Raw genomic sequence first — 22,097 nt, 5'->3', positions numbered from 1 at the left:
TTGCATTCATGGAAGAGTACCTTTGCCTTTGGCCTCATGCAAGAGCCCCTCTGTAAGGTGTTGGGTTCTAGGCTGGTGCCCTTATCTGAGTCCAACTCTGGTGATGATCCTCACAAAGACTTTTGGAGTAGGTAGAGCTAGTGGAGTGCATTTAAGCCAGAGTCCTCAGGGAGAGTCAGGATTTGGAAAACTAAATTCAAATGCTAGCCATCTGGACCATCCATGTCATGGAAGAGGGATGAAGGGAGGGTCTTGGGACACATGTTAACTGAATCAGGGCAGAGCACGTCTGAAGTGGCTGACAGTTGATCCCTGCCCCTTTGAGATGCCCCAGGATCACCATTTATGTATTGGCAGATCAGGTGGTTAAAAATCCAAGGTCAAGGTAGCAGTTGACCTTGAAAGCATAGAGGGTCTGAAGGTCATAGGGAGGGTGATTTGGGAAAGAGGAGATGGGTAGAATGAGGTGAAGCAGTGAAGGGGTTTTGGAGAAAAATATTTTGAGGCAAGGACTCTTTTCCCCTGCCTGGAACTGTTGACTTAGCAAAATAGAAGAAACCACACATACTTACCCACCATGGAGCTGATCTGGAGCTTGGAGCCTCCAGAGGGCCAGGGAAGGCCCAGCTCTGTGTGGAACACTTACGTAGCCTGTGACCACAAACTTTTGGGCAACATAACAGGTGATTATCATTCATTATGCATTCAGTTGTGAATCAGAACAAACTGAAATGAACCACTGTGCAAGTCCAGCCTCTGGTAATCCTGAATATGTGCTGGAGAGGGGACGGCAGTGGGTCTGTGGACTGCTAGCTACAAAGTAACCGAAACATAAATCGGGATTATTTCCCCATTGCCTTCAAGAGAATAATTCCAACCACTTAGCCTGCCACGAAAGAACCTTCATGATCTGACCTCTGCTTGTCCTCCCACTCATAGGTTTGTTTTTTGGGTTTTTTTTTATATCTCCTGCTCCAAGCCTTATCTTGAGCAAGTTATTTAACCCCTGTAAGCCTCAGTTCCTGCATCTGTAAAATGGGGATACCAATACCTGTCTTACTAGGCCTGTAATAATTACTAAATGAGATAGTGCATGTAAAGCCACTGACATCCTTTGCTTGCGGTATATGGCAATTCAATGTTTGTGGGATTTTTTTTCTACGTTCCAGCCAAACCATAACAGTCTCTTCAAGCCATTGTTGTACTAAGAACTGTTTTGAGGTGCTTATCAGAGTATCTTGCTATTTGTAGATTAACTGTCACATACCCTAATTACACTGAAAATGGGGGCAAGAGCAACATCTCTTCATCTCTGTTTCCACAGAACCTGACCCCCGTAGTAGGTGCTCAAGTAAATGTTTACTGAAGAATTGCTTGAAGTGTCTCTGTTCTGGAGAATCTTGACTCTCAGCAGTCCCCAGATGCTTTGTGAGCCCCCCTCTCATTGCCCATATTAGGCTCCTACTGTGTGTGGGGAAACCACACCAGGTGCTTGGCACACAGGATCTCAGTTAATAGCCCTACCCCTCTAGAAGGCAGCTATTACGTAAACTCTTGACAGATGAGTACAGAGCCTCAATTAACAGAAATGCCTCAAGTGTAAACATTAGATGATTTTTTTACCGTGAACTCACTAGGAACCCAAGTTGAGATCCAAACAATCCTCTTGGTCTGGCATGAAAAATGAGACCCAGATTTCTTCCACCTAAAACTCACTGTGTCTCCAGCTATTCCCACCCTCTGCTGGCACCACTGTTGTTTGCACCTTACCAGGATTAGCCGGGCCAGTCTGTACTCTGAACTCAGAAAAGTAGAGATTAAACATTTCCTGGCTTTAAAAAAAGTAAGAGTACAGAAAGTTAAATAATCAGCTCTTGTTGATAATTTACTATGTACAGGTGGTGTGTCAGGGCTTTCTCTGCATTGTGTCAGTTCTTTCCCAATGTCTTGGAAGGTGAATAGTCTCCCATGCCTTTTACCCTGGAGGAAACTGGCACTTGTCGGGGTCTCATAGCTGGATCATGCGGTTATGGTTCCTGACCTGGCTGGACCAAAACTCTCTCTCTCTCCAAGGCACTAGGCAGTCTGAAGGAAACAGTGTCACTGGCCCCAGGCTTCACTAACCCCCCACACCCTTCTCTGTATCCCCCAGAGGCAGGTGTGCAGGGATGTTTCCTACTCCCATGGCTGAGTGCTCAGTCACCACCCTAAGTGCACAGGCCAGTGAAATGGAAAAATAGCTCTTACTCCTCACTCTGTCATCTGTCCCTCAGGTGAGAGCCAGATTCTCAAATTGCTAGGCCAATGGCGAAGAAGTCTACACCACACACACAGAGTATCAGCACACACAGAGTTCTGCCGGAATTCACACATCCTGGAAGCCAGGCTGGCATTGGTGGCCAGTTTCATTTAATCTTGTTTCTGATTACTGCATGATGAGTGGAGAGATGGAGGAAGGCAGGATCGTACGGAAGCACGTGGATCTCCAGAAATTGGGGTTTGGTTTTCTCGTTGAGAGTCCCTTTAGGCACTACCTGGACCGGTCTCTGTAAACCCACAGCAAAAACTCAAATGTCCGGGAAGGGGGAGGGCTGGTTCCACTGGCCCCTTATATTCATCTGACTTTTGTAGTTCTTTGAGTTAGCCAGATATAGTCAGAAGAGCCCAGCCTTCAGAGTCAGACGGACTCAGATCACTTCTGCCACTTGGTACCTATATGACCATAAACACATCTTTGAACATCTGTGAGTCACAGTTTCTTCACCTTAGACTGGAGAAAACGGCTGGATTATCATGAAGATTGTGCATGAGAATGTGTATAAAGCAATCAGCACCTAGTAGGCAAATGTCAGGCTGCCTACCCTCCCTTCCTTACCCTCCCCATTCACCTGTAATGCCTTCAAAAAAAAAAAAAAGCCCATTATAATTGTCATTTGTTATTTTTGTGAGCTAAATGTGTTACTGATTAATAACACAAAAACTGTTTAAACCACTCTCACAGGACTGTAACCCTGCCCTGCATCATGTCATATCATTTCACAGATAGCTGGGGTTTTTCCCCCTTTTTTTCTTCCCTATTGCCCCCTTTTTTCTCCTTTCTCTAAGGAAGTCCAGATGGGCCTGATACATTCTTCTACACTGGGTAGCCTCTGCCAAGGGTTAAAATCAGGTCTCTTTCACATGCAGATGATCTATTCATAACAAAAGCTGCCTCCTGGCCCTGGGCCACAGCTGAACACTGTTCCTCTCAAGTCCTCCTTTCATTTGTTTCTGATTGTTCCACAGTGTTTATATATCTGACTTATTAGCATGGTCTTTTCTAGAGTACAGGCAGAGGGCAAACCCCCCTGGGTCCGCCTTCCCTCTGAGTGCCTTTTCTTCCTTCAGTCTCCTTACCTCTGTGGACCATTTGTCTTTCTTAGGAACTCATTCAAATAGGGAAGCGATTTTTAAGTCTTTCCTTTTCTTTCTTTTTTTTTTTTTCTTCAACATGAGAGTCACTCAGCATTCTCAAAGAACTGCTGTTGAATATGGAGAAGAGGGAAAAGATACCACTGGAATGTATTCTCTCTCTCTCTCTCTCTCTCTTTTTCTCTTCTCTCCCTCCCTCCCTTCCTCTCCAACAGGAAAATCCTATCATGTCCATTGACTTTTCAAGGGGCATCTCCCATTCAGGGCACAAGGGGAGCTGGGCCGGCCCCAGACCAGATGTTGAAGATGGTGCTATCGGCTGTGTCCTTGCCTCTCCTGTTGACAGCTTTTTTTTTCCTCTAAGAAGGGTGTCTCAGGAAGCCTGTGGACTCTTGAGTCAGATTGAGTCTAAAACCTGGTTCTACCTCTTGGTGAGCCTGTGAACTTGAATTAACATCTCTGAGGCTCAGTTTTCCATCAAAACTGGGCGACATGGGTTTGTGCAGTATCTCAGGTGAGAGAAATGGATGTAAAGTGCCCTGTGTGGGGATGACAGAAGCTTCACACAGACGTCCCTTCAGTTGATGGCGGTGGCTCCCTGGTACACTGTCCTGTGGTGGATTCCAAGGCCAGGCCCCACGATGGCAGGAAGGCGGGCCCGGATAGCCGCTGACATGGGCGTGCTGGTACATGTGTGCTGTCCCTGATAACCTGTTAGGTAACCAAAGAACATGGGGTTCCTACCCTCTCCATCCTTCTCCTGACCTCCTCCCATCTAACCATCACGATTTATTTTTTTTAAGAAATTTTTTAAATTTTATTTATTTATTCATGAGAGAGAGGCAGAGACACAGGCAGAGGGAGAAGCAGGCCTCATACATGGAGCCCGATGTAGGACTCGATCCCAGGACTCCAGGATCATGCCCTGGGCCAAAGGCAGGCGCTGAACACTGAGCCACCCAGGCATCCCCCATCACGATTTTTTAATGCTTTTTGCAGTCTGCTTTGTTATAGAGAAGATGTGAGGGATGGAGTCTTTCGCCTGAAGACTCAGTAAATACCTGTCGGTTGATAATACTGTTGCTATCTCTCAGGGAACTACACAAGTGTCTATGCATAATTTTTAGTTCATCCTTGCCTGGCCACTTTATAGCCTTCTCATCTTGTTTTAGGCCAAAACTGCAGAAAGATTTCTAAAGATCGGGATTCTTCAGATCCAGACTTGTATGGGCACGTCCCAAATTCCCTGAGCCAAACCTGAGAAGCAGGAGTGGGCTCTTTGGGGGGGTGCTTCCAAAAGGCAGTGATTGATGCGAATGCCCAGGAATTCTGACTTCTTTCAAAAGAGGCCCTGATATAATTCAGCCAAGCTTCTCTTTGCCTTTACGCCATACGCTGTCAACAGGGTCCGTCTCACTTGTGTTTGTTCCCAGTGACAGATCTTTCAAATAGAAATTAATCCATCTGAGTGATCGTGTTGATTCGTAGCTTGTTCTTCTCTAGAGCCAATACAAACCCTGTACCCTACTTCAGAATTCTCGTCAAGGTGGTGTCAGATCTTACTTTTTAAAATTAAATGCCTCCGTGTAATCCGCTCCATAAATAAGAAGTACACCTTGGCCAGTATAGAGGTGATGATATTAGTACAGGCTCCATTTCCCTGGGTCACTGAATGTACCAGGCACTGTACCAAGGCCTGTAATAGACTGTGCCACATTTCGTCTGTACAAGTCTATAAAAGAGGTCCTATTTGCCCCGTTTTTCAGATGAACACCCCGAGGACTAGAGTCACATAGCAAGTTAGGACTAAACATTGAGAGTCAGACCAGACAATCTCTAAATCTGTGGTCAGATTGATGATACAATATCTGAGACCAGACACTGGAATCCAAACAAAAGGTCGTAGCAAGGGAAACTCAGAAGCTGATCAGGAGCTGGGCAGGAAGAGGAGGTGTCCACAGTTTCGCAGTCAGAAATCAGAGGCTGTCTGACAGAGGTGCTGTGCGTGGGGCGGCCCTGCGCTCGCTACAGGGAAAAGGCTGTGTCATCCTTGTCCGTGCCTGCTGGTCAGCCTCGGCTGTTTGGCCACCCTAGAGTCTTTTTAACTGAAATCTCTAAGAGAGAGCTGCTTTTCCTAACAGCTAGTTTAGAATCAAACGAGGGCGTTGGCTGGGTCATGTTTGAGAAGTGCTCAATTAGTCCTATGCTCATTCCTGGGGACGTGACAGAAATAGAAGATACGGTTTTGACTCTCAGAGTCCAGCTCACTATGTGACATTGAAACAGAGCTAAGAATCCATCTGGTGACCACCACACCGAAAAGGGTATCCTCTCTCCTCTCATTAGCTGCCTCCCCTTCCCTCGCACACGCCACCAGCCCCTCCTCCCTGCCTCACAGGATCCACAGAAGAGACCAATAACTGTTTACCCACCACAGATTGTTTAGGCTGTGAAAAAGATGCAAGCTATGATTTTTATATCTTTGGGGTCATACGGCTCTTGGAGCTTTCAAGGCTGAAAGCTGGTCTGAGCTCCCTGGAGCCAGTCAGGAATCTGTATAGAGGAGGCTAAGTGTGGCTTCTTGTCTGCAAGGGAGAGAAAATTGGGGGAAATTTTAGGAAGGCCTCAAAGTTTTCTTGGCTATTCAGTCTCTTGCAAAGCAACTTTGGGTGTGTTTTAAGTGTATCTGAATGAGAAACATATGGATTACATTTCTATTGTGATCGCATATGGGTTTCAAAATGATGAAGAATAAGGAATTCGGGGTTTAAGGAGTCCAAAATACTTGGCAAAGAACTCAGGACATTGCAAGCAACATTTGGCTGTCTCCCTCCATCCCAAATTTGTGGACTGCTTGGTTGGGTGACAAACCCATTCAGTGCCCTCCTGCCGGCTCAAACTGCTAAGCCCCAAGAGATATCTGTGGACAGGTTTCATGTGTTCTTGTTTTACTCAAACTGAAATAAAGGGATTGGATTTCTAGGAAGGGCATACTCTATCCTGGAGGACTCTTAACCTTTCCGAAACCTCCAGATAGAGGAGAGGAAAGTTTGGCAAGCCTGAGCTTTATTAACTATGTGCCACATTAACTCTGTGATTGAACACATGTTCTATTCTATTATTGCTCTGAATGTCTGCGACACTGTTATTAATTTTAGCCATTAGCCACATTGCATGACTTATTTATAAAGCATTTTATATGCATATTATATACTAAATACACATTACATATGATTTATAGATACAGGTATATACACTTATACATACAACATATGACAGCCTACAGCATAGAAGTACAGAGGGTTAAGGAAGATGGAGGAAGTGCTCGCTTAGCAGCACATATACTAGAACATTGGAAGATGGAGGAAGAAGCAACTTAGCCAGTCAGAGTTTAGAGAAGCTTCCCAGAGCAGATAATATTGAGCTAAATCCTATAAAAGGACATGGAAGAGTTAGTCAGGGTGAGGTCAGAAAGAATGCCTTTTAGACAGGGAGAGGAGAATTTATGAAGATGCAGAGATGAGAAAATGGCACACTTAGCTTCTAGGCTACAGTGGGGTAAAAATGATGGGGTATATGATGAGGAAATTGTACCATGTGTGTTAAGGCAAGACCCATAGATAAAAGCCAGGTCAGAAAGGTCTCATGTGTCATGGGGAACTTCTAAAGCATGTTAAGGGAATGATATAATTAGGTTTGTGTGTTAGAAGAATCATTGTTTTGGAGGTAAGGAAGTTGGATTCTCTGAGGAGGGTTTTGGGGGTACAGGAGGAGGGCAGTTTTTGAGACAGGGAAACCAGCTTAATTACTGTTGGAAGAGATAACAAAGGACTGGACTAGTGCAGTAGCAACAGGGAGAAATAAGCTTTGTTTAAAAAATAGAATTGGCAGGACATGGGACCTGTTATGGGGCAGAGGAGAAAGGTGACTGGGTCTTAAGGTTAAGAATGGTACTCTAGGGATCCCTGGGTGGCGCAGCGGTAGCGCCTGCCTTTGGCCCAGGGCGCGATCCTGGAGACCCGGGATCGAATCCCACGTCGGGCTCCCGGTGCATGGGGCCTGCTTCTCCCTCTGCCTGTGTCTCTGCCTTTTTCTCTCTCTCTGTGTGACTATCATAAATAAATAAAAATTTAAAAAAAAAATGGTACTCTAGTGGTTGGGTAAATAGGCAGACAGGGACCCCAGCACAGGACCAGCCCTGAGAGGAAGGATGGCAAGCTCTATTGTGGATACGATGATTAGACATCTAGGTCAGGTGCCCAATTTTGGACTCAAGAGCAAGGCCTGAGTTGGGGAGAAAAATTGGGGACTCAGCTGCATGAAAATCGCCTTTGCACACATGGACATGGATGAGGTGACCCCAGGAGAAGTGGTGAGTGAGACAGACACAGAGGAGTGAATCTAGGAGGGAAGAGGAAGAAGAGCCTCCCAAAGAAACAGAACTAAGGAGAGGTAGAGTCTAGACCTGAACTCAGGAGTTTGTACTCCAGATCTTTGCACTGTCCCCAAAAGGAGTAGAGTTAAACCATCTATCATTTCACATTTCTTGAGAGCCATGTTATGTCCTAAGATTTTTATCTACGTTATACCACTTAGGACTCACACAGAACTCTGTGGGAGGTGAGATTATCCCATTTATAGATGAGGAAATGGAGTTTCAGACAGATTCAAAGGCACATGGCTAATAAACAGCCTCTGGGACACCTGGGTGGTTCAGTGGTTGAGCATCTGCCTTGGACTCAGGGTGTGATCCCAGGGTCCCACACTGGGCTCCCTGTGGGAAGCCTGCTTCTCCCTCTGCCCATGTCTCTGCCTCTCTCTCTGTGTCTCTGATGAATAAATAAATAAATAATCTTTTAAAAAATAAAATAAAAAAATAAACAGCCCCCCTAACCAGAATTGAAACACAGATTTGTCTAACTTCAAGGTCTATGCTCACATTAGTAAACCATGTTCAGTCTTTGAGATAAGATGTGTCTACTCACTATTTCATAGAAAAGGCACACAACTCATTCCAGTTTAATCTGAGAAGTGCAAAAAAATAGAGGTCAGTGCTAAGCGCCCCATTCAAAAACCGAATTCTCTATGCTCTTTTTTTGTACTGTGTAGTGAGCTGGGAGTTGGCTGGAATGTGTATAAATGGTTTTTTTCTAGTAAGACGATAGCGCAGTCCATTTGGAGGGAGAGATGAGCCACCACGGAAATACTCAGTCCCACACATGCCTGCGGCTACCCTCTAAAATTCCCAACCTGGCTGGAGGCACTCAAAACAAAACCTCCTGTTCCCTCCCAGGACCACTGGCGCCTGGAGCCTGCCTGCTGCCCCTGCCAGAGGTTTAGTCCAACCTCGGTATGATGGGGTGGGGGCAAAGCAGAACGGAAATTGCTGGAGTAGCTCCCTGCTCTGAGCCCAGTCATCTCTCCCAGCAAGAGGTGTGAGCAGGCGCTTGGGCTTTAGCACTGCAGGGCAGCTCAGCTGACAAGAGCATAGCCTTCGATGACATGGAGCCAGCTTGGGCATAGACATGAAAAGAGGCAGGAACAAATGGAGAGAGGCTTCTAATTCCTGCTCTACCATTTCGATCCTTGTGATCCGGGGTGGTTTGCTTACCCTCCTCCTGCCTTTGTCTTCAGCTTATAAGATGGGCTGTGCCTGTTTGACTCCAGGTACTATCAGGGTAATTGCAAGTGTGAACACAAATATAAACTTACAAATCACTTAATACCAGAGTTACCCCCAGACCATCTTGCACTCCAGCTTCTACCAGATTGCCAACCTCAGGAGAATACATGGCTCTGATGCCTGTCTTTCTGTATCTTTTCTTGTTTGAAGTGATAGTTTGAACTCAGTGTGTGTCTAATAAGTATTTGTTGAATAATGATATGTGAATGGCAGATGTTATGGATAGTAGCCATTAAATACAACCCATGAAGCTGACAGTCAAGAAAGGCCCCTGATAATCCTGGCCATGGTCACCGGGGTGGTGGGGCAAAGTTGGTGCTTAGAGAAGCCCCAAAAGATCACCCAGTGTGATCCCCTGAGCCACAGGGCAGAGCCTGTGTTAAAATTGCTTGCTGGAGAATTCCGATTGACCAGCTGAGGAAGAATGACTCAATTTCATGGGATCTTAGATAATCTCAAAGACCAAGGAGATACTAAATATTTTTGGCCAACCTATTTATTTTATAGATGAGGAAAATAAAATCTGCAGAGGGTAATAAGTTGGTATTTGTAGCTTGGACCTTGTTTGAATCTAAAGCTACTCCTCTTTTGTGTACTAGCTATCTGACCTCCTTCAATTTAGATTTCCTCATTTGTGGGGTAAGTATAATAATAGGACCTATCTCACTGGGCTGTCATGAGTATTAAATGATAGAATGTCTGTAAAGAGCCTAGGAGACTATTTGGCATGTTATAAGTCCTCAGTAACTGTTAGCAATTACTCTTTTATTGTTTCTTATTATTATCTTTATTTCTATATGATTATTTCTTACTGTCATTGCCTGACTTAGTTCCCTGAGACTTTTTTTTTTTTCCTTTTCTAAAGCTGTGGCTTTTTTAAAAATTAAATTTTTGATGAACAGTAGGGTATATTAGTACAAAAATATACCAATCCTTCAAACCTTATGACTTAAAAAAAAAAAGATTTTATTTGTTTATTGATGAGAGACAGAGAGAGAGACACAGGCAGAGGGAGAAGCAGGCTCCATGGAGGGAGCCCGATGTGGGACTTGATCCAGGACTCCAAGATCACACCCTGGGCTGAAGGCAGATGCTCAACTGCTGAGCCACTGCGTGCCCCATGACTTTCTATTTAAAGTAAAATTCAGAACTTTAAGCCCTCATGAAAACCAAACTGCTTGTACAGCTTCATGAGTGTGAGCCTTGCCCGCTCAATCATTTCTGCCTGGGCTACCCTCCTTTACGTAAGGGAACACTTACATCTCCATCCAGGCCTAGCTCCCCTGTGGCCACCTCTGGAAAGTGCCTGCAGCTTCGATTTCTACCACACTCCTCCCTACTTTACTGTAATACTTAGCACGCTTTTTTGTAATTTCTAAATTTCCACCACTTGTCTGCCTGGTTATAGACAAGGAGCCCTTTGAGGAAAGGGGCCATGCCTTACTAGTAATTATTATTGTTATTATTATTTAACTTTATTATTTTTATAGGCTGGCTGCTGATCTCAGTGCCTGGCATATGGTGTGCAACCAAATGTTTTGTATCACTGCCGGTTTCTATAATTTTATTCCCTATCCCACATAAATAAAGAATATGGCACATGTGTACATAGTGTTTAGACCCTACCAAATTGAATACTCATGTGCCACCCAACCCATGAAAAGGAATATTATGGAAGAGAATATTTCCGGTACCTTTTAAGTATGAATGTTTAACAATACAATTCAACAAATGTTAGCTAGTTTCTTGTATTTTGCTTGCTGTTCTAGCTCTTTGAAGTAATTTTGAATCTTAATTTGGACATGCTCCATAAAATAGAGCATAATATCCTCCCATCTTTATACCATGTGAAAATATGATAAGCTTTACTTCTGTATCATTTTCTACTTCATGGGTAAGAATAGTGACTAAATCAGACCACGAGCAAATCTAGAGACCTTCTTACCTGGTCATAATTACTTCTGGCTGTGGTCATTCAGTCCTGTCACCTTCCTGTTCCATCACACGAGCTTCATTTCAAGGAGAACTCACGTGTATTTGGTATTGAACATATATAGTAAGCTCTTTGTAGTTGACAGCTTATTCTATCTTCACCAAAGTCCTCCAACATTCATATTGACCCTCTTGTTTTTTAATTGGGGCAACTGAAGCCCAGAAAGATGAAGGATCGTGTAAGATCCCTTGGCTGGAATATGGCAGGGTGGAATAGAATCAAGATAGGTCTTTGACTCAACCCATGCTCTCTTCCTCTGCTCTTCACAAGCCTTTTGGGGAAAATTTATCAAAAGCTTTTTAGAAATGCAGATTCCCTAACTTGTCATCAAGGCCAACAGGTGTGTTGCATTTGAGTGAGTCTATGTTAGTTGTGATGGCCCTTGCTTTCTACCCTTGAGAGGCAAAGAAAGATTCAAAGAAGTGATGGTAGCCTGAAAATAAGACCATGCTTTGGCAGAGACAAATATAGAACCTGCAGAGTGTGGTGCCTGGCTGCTTTGCATTTTTATAACCTTGGACATGGAATTAAACTCTCTCTGCTTTAGTTTACCCATCTATACAGTAGGAATAGTGATGGAATCTCCCCTCAGGGTTTTTATGAGAGTTAAGTGGTTTAATTCTTATCATATGCTTAGAATAAGGCCTTTAATAAGTACCCAGTCAATTTTGGCTGTTGTGATTGCCAGCAGGACCACTATTACTAGGAAATCAATGTTCTGTACAGACAATTATTATCAGTGGAGTAAAATGAACTCCAGGCCAAGATAGCCATCAGGATGGGAAAGGGCTTTCACAAAAATATCCTTAAATATTTAGGTTTATTGCAAAGGATTAAAGCACACAGAAATATACAAATGTGCTTCTCTTTCTCTCTCTCTCTCTCAAAACAAACTATTACTTGTTTTCTCCAAGAACATAGAGTTTAGAAGTGATTGGAAATGCTGTGGGAAACATATTTCTGTGTGTTGGTTTCCTTGCTTTACTCAGATGTCTGATGAGAAGCATGTGCCATTTCAAAAGAGTGAGCACAAACAGCTCAAAATTTTCTCCCTGGACAGAGCGAGGCAAAGCCATCACTTGACATTTCTGAGCAGCAGACCCTCATCTTCCAGTGAAGCTCTCCTGCAGCTGACTCAGTAACAAGCTTAAATAAATTGTGACATGGGGTGGGGGGTGATATATAATCTTCCAAACAAATTTATGTATACAAGTGAGAAATAAAATATGCCATACGATTGGAGGCCAACATCTGCTTGGGTTCAAATCCCACCTTGAACAGTGACTGTGTAACCGTGGACAGCTTATACAGCATCTTCTCTGAGACTAATCTATCAAATGGGGCTAATAGTGCTAGAAGAGGAAGGGTGCAGGACATGACAAGAGATGATTTGACTTTGGTGGTTATCCATCCACCTGTTCAAACACTGGTTTCTAAGTGGTTGTGAACATGAGCTGTCTTATTCACCCCAAAGACACTGTGGGATGAGTAATGCCTAGGCCCAGCATGTGAGAAATTTTCATGGGCAAAGACAAAGTGACAAAAACAAAGACCATTTAGTGTGTGCTCCTTTTGGCTGGAACAGTCTCCATATCCTATACACATACACAAACATACACATACACATGCTCATACATATACTCACACACCCTCACAACTTCTGTGTATGATTTACATCTTAATTCAAATATTGCTTCCTGAAAAAAGCCTTCTGTGACCCCTAGACTAGATTAGGTACCTCACTTACTTGCTCTTACAGTACCCTTTGATTTTCATCCATTTGCCACAATTTATAATTACACATTCGTGTGATGATCTGATTAATATATATCTGAGAGTGCCCCATGATTTGTCCCATTTGCCTAGGATGAAAGGGTTTTCTAGGACACAAGACCTTTAGTGCTAAGCCTAGGAGATTCCTGGCCAAACTTGAATGATCACTCTCATCTGTCCCCGTCTCAAGATAGAATGCTTCATGAGGGCAGGGCCTAGGCTGTTTTGTTTGACATTCATTACCAATGCTTGGTGCAGATGGGATCACAGTGAGGATTCAGGAAACATCTGCTGAGCCAATAAGGAAGTGAGTGGATATGTCAATGTAAGCCGAACTGTCTTTTCTTGCAAAAATCTTTCTTTTTTCCCTGACATTCTTCCTATTTTAGGTGCTAAGTGTCCCTTTTCATAAATTATCTTTATTTCACGGAATTTAAAGTTAACAGTGTTGTGTTGTTCCCATGTCTTCACTTCCTTTCTGTTTGAGGGTTGGAAATCCTACTGATTTTAGGACTCGCTGGTTTAGTGAAAAGGGAACTGGAATATGCAGGTCAAGACATTTAAAGAAAGTTTGTTCCTGTGCTAAAATGCTGGACTATAAATTTCATGAGGGCAGAAATCATGAATATTCAGTTCATTTCTATATCCCTGGGATGTGACATAGTACCAAGCATATGATAAGGGCTGAATAAATATTTGTAGAACAAATGAATGAATAGGTTTGCTGCCTGTCCAGAAGGTATGTGGGAGTAGACCTGATATGCCTCACTCACTTTTCCTCCCTACTCCCCACCTTTAACTACGCATCTCCACAATCTGAAATATGGTTTTGTTCAAGCCATTCCCTTGACTTAGCATGCCTGGCTCAATCCTACATCTAAGCGATGTTGTGTTCTCTGAGACCATTCATGCCTTACCCCCTCTGCCCCTCCATAACATTTTGTGTTGTGTCTTTACCATCCTGTGTACCATACTGTATGCTATTTGTCTATTTACTTGTAGAGCTCCCCTCTAGGTGGGTAGCTTCTTGAAGACAGAAACTCTGATTCATCTCTGTATCCTCAGCTCCCAAGAGAGGGAGATGGCATGCTATTAGTTGACTAGTAAGTGTAGAAGGAAGGGAATGTACCAGTTATCTGTTACCACAGAAATGCTAGGTAATAAACACACAATCTTAGAGTTGTAAACAAAAATACACATCTTGTGTATGTCACTAAGATTGTCACCAGTTGTCTGGGTGATTCTGGTGATCAGGGTTTGTTAGTGCTGGTTGATTAGGATGATTTGCTGATCTTGTTTGGGTTATCTCTTGTATGTGAGATGTCACTTGCTATATTGGGGCAGACTCAGCTCTGTTGCTTATTCTTCCATCCAGCAGGCTACTCTCAGCTCTTCTGGCAAAGGTAGAGAACCAAGAAGAATAGAAGCACACAGTCCTCTTGAGGCCTAAGCCTGGAAAATTGGCATGGTGTCACTTCCATCTCATTCTCTTAGCCAAAACAAGTCACCAGGCTGACTCAAACTCAAGGGTGGGGACTCCACCTGTTAATGAGAGGAGCTGCAAAGTCATATTGCAAAGGGGTTGGATACATGGAGGATAGAGAATGGGCACCATTTTTGCAATGAGTCTGCTACAGAGAGGGAGCCAGCAAAGAAATGTCTCATCAGTTTCTTTCAAAAAGACCTCTTTTACTACCCTAACATCTGAATGACTTTATCAGCAAGGCCTCTAAAGATGAAGCCATGCCTTTCCTTTGGAAGGAATGACTCTCTTACCAAAGAAGATATTTGATGAGAAATTGAATTTCATGGTCATAGAAACATCGGATGGGAGGAGGGTAAGGCTTCTAGTCCTGAGCATCAGTTATTTTCATCTACTTTGCCTTTTTCTTTTCAGATCAGCAAAGACCCAATCTTTGTACCAGGGGTCTGGGGCCCTTATTTCTCAGCCATGATCCCTGGGTTCTGGCTGAATGAAGGTGGTCAGAGTGTTACTGGAAAATTGGTAAGTTGACACTTTCTCAACTTGGGTTTAAATGTTTTCTAGCCCTGACCAGCCCATTTTGTCACACTATCCATATACCCAGTATCTGGAAGATTTGCAGGCTCCTAAAATCAGAAGAATTAGCTTTCTCTTAGTGTACAGCCTAACATATGGTGCATAGGCAGCATGCATTTGCCAAAGGAAATTGGTCCAGGCAATGATGACTAACCCATCTTGTCACCTATCTTTCACACAAAAATCCTTTTTTTTTTTTTTTCATGGCAGTGAAAGTGATATTCTACATTGTAAAAAAAGACCATGTAACTCACCAGCTGAAATTCTTCAGTAGTTCTCCATACCCCTGGAGATAGATAGTTTTATGGACACATCATACCTTTCGTGGCTCTTCCCCTCCAGTCCCATTCATGTACTTGCCACTAAGACTAGATTACCCTGCCCACAACTTCCTCATGGCTTATGTTATTCTACTCTTCTGCGCCTTTGGATGTGTTTTTTTTCCCTGCTCAGTAGTGTTACCACTTGGATAATTTTATTTGTCCTTTAAGATACAACTCTACTTAAAGTATTCTATTATTCTTAATGGTTTACTAATCTGTCATTTCCAGAAATCTATGAGCTCCTTAAAAGCAAGAGCCATATCATACTTTTTCTTGCTTCTAGCTCAGTGCCTGAAAGCATTGTTCTTTGCTTCCATCTCAGTTCATAGAAGGTGCTTGATAAAAATTTGATTAATGAGTCAGTCCAAGAAAGACAATTATCATATGGTGGAATATACATATCACTCCTATGTGGAATATAAGAAACAGCACAGAAGGTCATAGGGGTAGGGAGGGAAAACTGAATGGGAAGAAATCAGAGAGGGAGACAAACCATGAGAGACTCTTAACTCTGGGAAACAAACTGAGGGCTGCTGGAAGGAAGGTGAAGGGGAATAGGGTAACTGGCTGAAGGGCATTAAAGAGGGCACCTGATGTGATGAGCACTGGGTTTTGAGTATTATATGGAACTGATAAATTACTGAACTCTACACTTGAAATTAATGATGTACTACTATATATGTTGGCTAATTGAATTTTTAAAAAATTGTTGAATCCATGAGGTTTTCTAATAGGAAAGATACAAGACCCATAAAAGTGAGATGAATACTATACCAGAGGGACAAGGCATGGAGTTGGCATAAAGCTAGGTTAAAAAACTCTTTGCAGAGTTTATGCTGAGTTCCTGCATCTTCTGGTGTAGGAACAAAAATATGGGAGTGAGAAATAACAGGCATATTTGAGATAATTGCACATAGTCCAAAGTTTCAGCTGTGGCATAAACTTTCTTAGAAGAATGGCTTATAATAAAAGTTAGCGCTGGGGATCCCTGGGTGTCTCAGCAGGTTTAGCGCCTGCCTTTGGCTCAGGGCATGATCCTGGAGTCCCGGGATCGAGTCCCACATCAGGTTCCTTGTATGGAGCCTGCTTCTCCCTCTGCCTGTGTCTCTGCCTCTCTCTCTCTCTCCCTCTCTCTCTCTCTCTCTGTCTTTCATGAATGAATAAATAAAATCTTAAAAAAAAAAAGGTTAGAGCTGAGGGGGAACCACATCCTAAGTCCCTGTGGAACATCCTAAGGAACTGATCTTTGGTAGCCCAAGGGGAAGCAGTGAAAGGTTGGAAGAATGGATGCACATGTTCAGATCTCAGTGGTACAAACTCTGGGAACACCTGGGTGGCTCAGTGGTTGAGCGTCTGCCTTTGGCTCAGGGCGTGATCCCTGAGGGGTCCTGGGATTGAGTCCCACATCAGGCTCCCTGCAGGGAGCCTGCTTCTCCTTTTGCATATGTCTCTGTTTCTCACATGAATAAGTAAATAACATCTTTAAAAAAAAAAAAAAGTACAAACTCTGGCTAGCAGCCATAAGGAAGAAGGCTGGAGAGCACATGGCTGAAGGTGGGGAGACCAATTGTAGTAGGTTAGTCCACAGACAGAAAGCCATATGGGCTTGAATGAGGACAGTGGCAATGATGACTGAGAACTGAGGTCAGGAGATCAGCAAGCCTTGGAGGGATTACATGTGGAAGGCAAAGGAAAATGAGACCTAGGCTCAGTTAGCCAATCTCATATTTGCTGGGTTACACTGAGATCGTCTGTTTATGGTCTCAGTCTTGTACCAATTGTTCTAAATGTTCAACCAAATTATAAGTGATCAGGTCCAAAGCTGGCTATGGATGCAAATCATCATTGTTTCCATTTCTTAGTACATTGCTATTTTATACTTAGCTGCCTCATACTCTCTTTCAAAGTCGGTGGAAACATAGGTGGATGACTGGATTTGAAGCGCATGTTCTGTGTGCTTGCTCTAGTGCCAGGCTACAGACATAAATTAATGAATGAGACTTCCCTCAGACCCTGGCTTTGAGGAGCTCATTGTCTAGTAGGGAAGCTCAGTGTCTATAAAATAAAGACATCTGATTGGTCTTAATAACCCATTGCTAGAGAAGTTGAGATATTGACATTGCTGTATGAAGGTGCCAGGGGACTCGGGCTTCATACTCTCCTATTTAAATGAGTGTCATATGTTTACACAACTTTTAACTTAAATATCCATTCCCTTTCTGTGACACATGGAAAACCCATTACTGAAATATAGCCTGTTTCAACCCTGCAGCATAGTCTGATCACCCTTCTCAGACCCAGAACTCATAGATGACACAATCCAGAGGCTTTTTTCTTTTTTTTTTTTTTTAAACAAGGATAATGATCCAGTAAACCAACTCTTTGTGCATGATGCATTGTCCATGAAGCTGTCTATCAACAGGTTTTCAGAGACTTAATATGCAAATTGAACATCTGTGTCAGTCTGGAAATACTTTCTGCAGTATTTGGCTCAAAGTTTGCTCTGTTGCTATGGATATAAGCCATCTTTGCCCAAACATTATGACATATCTCTGTGGATAAGAATTGGTTATGCCTGTTTCATGAGCCTGAATTTAAATAAAAATGTGACCTCTATCTGGCCATTAATAAAATCTTCCTAATAGTCTACTATGACTTTTGACAGGAGTTATGGGAATCATTGGCCTAGTTAGTTGCTTTTGCCCCATCACCAACCAAGCTTCACTTGGAGTTACACTTTGGACAACTCTACTTAATAGTTTCATTGGCCATACAAGTGGGGCATGATTGACCTGTGGGTTATGGAGAGCAAAATCTTGGGAAATCCAGAAGCTAGCATGATGGGGCAAAATCTAAATCAAGAACAGAGCAGATTACCCAGTAGAGCCACAGTCTAGTCCAAAGAAGGCAAGCAAAGAGACAGAAACAGCCTATAGAATAAAGAGATGAAATAAGAATAATAGTGATTAAAATAGTAATAAAAATCCTACTTTATTGAGAATATTTTTCTGTGGAAAGGATTTATATACATAATCTTGTTAATCCTTGAATGGGATTCATAATAACCACAATGCCTAATATTTATTTCGAAGGCTTATTTCCCAGTCTCAATGCCAAGAGCTTTGCATATACTATCTCATTTAATTCTCTTTTCAAAATCCCTGTGAAATAGGTACAGTTGTACCCATATTTGATAGATGAAGAATGCATACTCAGAGTAGCAGGCCCAGCCCAGAGAGATTCCTGATGCACCACCAGTGGCCTTTTTATGTGGTTCCCTTGCCGTTTGCCATTCCTTTCCATTTACTTATCCTCATGTAGTCTGTTGTGAAATTCTGATCTCTGGTTTTACAACACATTGTTTTCACATAGGATACGGTAAGAGGAAGTTATATGTTTTATGTTGTTTCAAATATACATCTCTGATATGCTGTGTCTGCAAGTGTCTGCTCCATTATTACATTGTCCACAGTAGATTCTAAACACACAGCCACAAACATACCATCTGAAGCAGAAGAGAAAGGAGAAGAGGGAAAGGAAGGAGGAGCAAAAAGGGAAGAAAAAAAAGAAAAAAATTACCTAAACTCTAGATTTGGAAGGAAAAAAAAAAAAAGCTATTTTGTCTCAATTTTACAATTTAAAAAAAAAAAAAAAGATCTTCCATCCCAAAGCAAATCCTTCATTCCAAGTATGTGAATAGCTTGGTACTGAGGAAAAAAAAAAATCTCCATCTGGTTAACTTCAGGATGAAGGGGGAAAAAAAAAACAGAATAGACTCTTTTCTGGCTCTGGACCTCTTGCAGTTTCATTTGACTAAGATTTGGATTCATTTTTCACTCGTTTCAAGCTTGTGCTACTGACACTTATTTCCTTTTAGAAGGGCACATGCCTCCATCCAGTGGATGATTGATTTTAGTTGCATCAATTGGGCACCCAGCAGGGATTGCCTCGTGCTTGTCAATACTCTCTCCAGAATAGCTGTGCAGAAAACCTTGCTTTTTGCCCAGACCTTTTCCATAGAACACCAGCCCATGCAGTCACTGCATCCAGATGCTGAAGCTGATTTCCAGCTGGACTTTGGCCATCCCTCTCTGCAAGCACTCTTGTCTGTCTTAACTTGGAGTCATTTTCATTGGGGGAGGTGTAGAGTAAGGGAGGCTTAGTCAAATTCCTAAGCTGCCTCTGTGGTGGCTTTGACTTTCTGGAATAATTGGGCTTGGGTGGGGGTTACCTTTGATTTTTTTTTTTTTTTAAGATTTTATGTATTTATCTGACAGAGAGCACAAGCAGGGGGTAGTGGCAGAGGGAGAAGGAGAAGCAGGCTTCCCATGGAGCAGGGAGCCCGGATGTGAGGCTCGATCTCAGGACCTCAGGATCATGACCCGAGCCGAAGGCAAACACTTAACTGACTGAGGCACCCAGGTGCCCTACTTTTGAATTGTTTGAACCCAGAATTTAAATATATGAACTTGAGCCCCAGTGTCACAAAGTAGCAAGATGCTGTGTGCTCAGAATTTTAGCATTTGTGCATTGTGAGGCCTCTTTCCCCTTCCATCCCCACTGCCACTCAGCCTGGGGCTAGAGCCTCAAGAGGTCCATCAGTCCTCCATGAGTAGGGTATGAAGAATTTGCACTCTACACAGTGCTGTGCATGGAGGGAGGTGGTGATTTCACTCCTTTATTCATTCATTCTTTCCTCATGTTACAGTGATCACTCTGGGCCAGGCAAGAATATAGTCACATGACTCCTGTCCTCTAATAGCTTATCCTCTACTTGGAAGGTGGGATACAAGCCTGATAATTTTAAGTCAGTGTGTCATTTGATGTAGGTTGCCCCACCCCTGCCGCCTACTAAGAGTATCTACAATGGGACACTTTCAGGCCCTTTATTAAGATTTAGCATTCTCTCTAATCTGCACAGCATGTCTGTGTGGTCAGTGTTGTTCTGTTCATTTTACTAGTGAATAGATAGGTTCAGAACAATAAGCTAACTTGATCAAGATCTTAATAGTTACAAGTGAGAAAGCTTGCGTTCAAACCCAAGTCAGCTACCAGAAGACCCAGAACTCTCCATAACTCTGGACCTGACTTCTGTGGAGGTACATTTTTTTTTTAGTTTTTCTTACACTCGTCTTGTACAGAGAAGCAATTATTGTGAGTTGGTGTGACTTTCTTTTCGAGGACATCGAAGCAAAGCCAGTTGGCAGGCTTCGTAAGGCCATGAGAGAAAAAAAAAAAAGCATGTGTATCAGTATTGACAGAACCTATGTATGGACTTGGGTGTGTCCCCCTGCATTTCACATTGACTAATTGGAATGACTTCATGGATATAGAGACCAACTCTGCATTAAACAAATGCTTCTGTGTTCTCTCCTACCCAGGCTTTCACTGTATTTTTTGTGTACCCATCTGGATTCCTGCACAGCTCCCTAATTACCTTCTTCCTTCTAATCTTCTAATCCTTCCCTCTCTAACCCGTGTCTTCATTTGGCCGCTGTAACAAAGTACTGCAGACGGGTTGATGTATGTACAATAGAAAGTTACTTCTCAAAAACAAACAAACAAACAAACAAACAAACAAAAAATAAATAAAGTTACTTCTCACAACTCTAGAGGCTGGAAGTCCAAAATCAAGGCAGCAGCGTGGTTGGTTTCTGGTGAGGATCCCCTTTTAGGTTGCAGAGGACTGACTTTTCCTTGTATCTTCACATGGTGAGAGGGGAGAACTCTGGTCTCTTCAAACCCTTATAATGGTGTTAATCCCATTTGTTAGGGCTCCATCCTCATGCTTCATCATCTCTCCAAAGCCCCACTTCCCAATACATTCATGACACTGGTGGTTAGGATTTTAACATATGATTTTGAAGGAACACAAATATTCCACAACATCCTCTTTAAGAATTGTGACAAAAGCACATAGATGTGACCCTGTCACTCTTGATACCTCTCCAGTTATCTGTAGAATAAAGTCTAAACTCTTTAGAGTGATGTTTATTTAAACAATCAGTATTTATTGAGTCACCTACGTTCATGGTACTGTTCTGACTGAGAAATAGGCAAGGAATAAAGCAGCTTCTACTGCACCCCACTCCAAAAATCTGCTCCCTGTCAAGCTTACATTCTACAAAATAAATAATAAGAAAAAGTAGTACACTTTATTTTATGGTATAAGTTGTTAAAAATAAAAGAGGAAGTAGGAATATGGTTTCAGGTGAGCAGTTTGAAATTTTAAATAAGGTGGTCAGAGTAGGCCTTTTTGATGTCACATGCAAACATAACAACAAGGAAGGGAAGGAAGTTATTAGCCTTTTGGAAACCTAGGGGAAGAACATACCAGGCCAAAGGAAAAACCAGTGCAAAGGTCCTGAGGGAGGATTGCCTGCCTGCGGTATTACAGGAATAGCAAAGATGCCACAAAGATGGAGCAGAGGGAACCAAAATGAGAGTTGTAGGGAATAAGTTCACGAGGTAATTTGGGGCTATATTATTGGTCACTGTTAGAATTTTGGCTTTTACTCTGAGTGCAATGGAAAGCCACTGGAGAATAATGAGCACATGACACATACGAGGTAGTTTTCAAAAGATCACTCAGACTGCTGCCTGCTATGGTGGGAATAAACTGTGGAGTAAGGGTGGTGGAGACAGAAGCAGGGATGCCAGAAAGAGGCTACTGTGTAGAGCCAAGACGTGAGGATGGTGGCGTTGGAGTTGGTAAAAAGTGATTGTATTTGAGGATATATTTTGAAGGTAGAGCTGATGGATTGGATATGAAGTGTACAGAAGAGAGAGGGGTCAAGGTTTTTAAAGGATAGCATTGCTATCAATGGAAAGAAGATGGATTCAATATCAGGGAGG

At 42.8% G+C, this 22,097-nt stretch overlaps 1 protein-coding gene across 26 annotated transcripts in view; it reads left to right on the top strand.

Moving 5' to 3' along the window:
* Positions 1 to 22,097, top strand: part of FGGY (FGGY carbohydrate kinase domain containing) — a 420,837-nt gene that overhangs the window by 265,691 nt on the left and 133,049 nt on the right. For 25 of the 26 annotated variants that reach the window (XR_007410823.1, XM_025427818.3, XM_025427831.2 and 22 more), the window contains one exon: positions 14,758 to 14,865. The exons of the other annotated variant lie outside the window; for it this stretch is intronic. Coding sequence is in view for 24 of the 25 variants with exons in the window: in XM_025427818.3 (XP_025283603.1) it covers positions 14,758 to 14,865 (108 nt within the window). In the remaining variant the exon portion in view is untranslated. The remainder of the gene's footprint in view (positions 1 to 14,757; positions 14,866 to 22,097) is intronic. 26 annotated transcript variants of the gene reach the window in all.

The sequence above is a fragment of the Canis lupus genome, chromosome 5 (genome assembly GCF_003254725.2).
Source record: "Canis lupus dingo isolate Sandy chromosome 5, ASM325472v2, whole genome shotgun sequence".
Classification (NCBI taxonomy): domain Eukaryota; kingdom Metazoa; phylum Chordata; class Mammalia; order Carnivora; family Canidae; genus Canis; species Canis lupus.
Note: the sequence above shows the minus strand (reverse complement) of the source record. Positions and strands in the feature narration are given on the sequence as shown.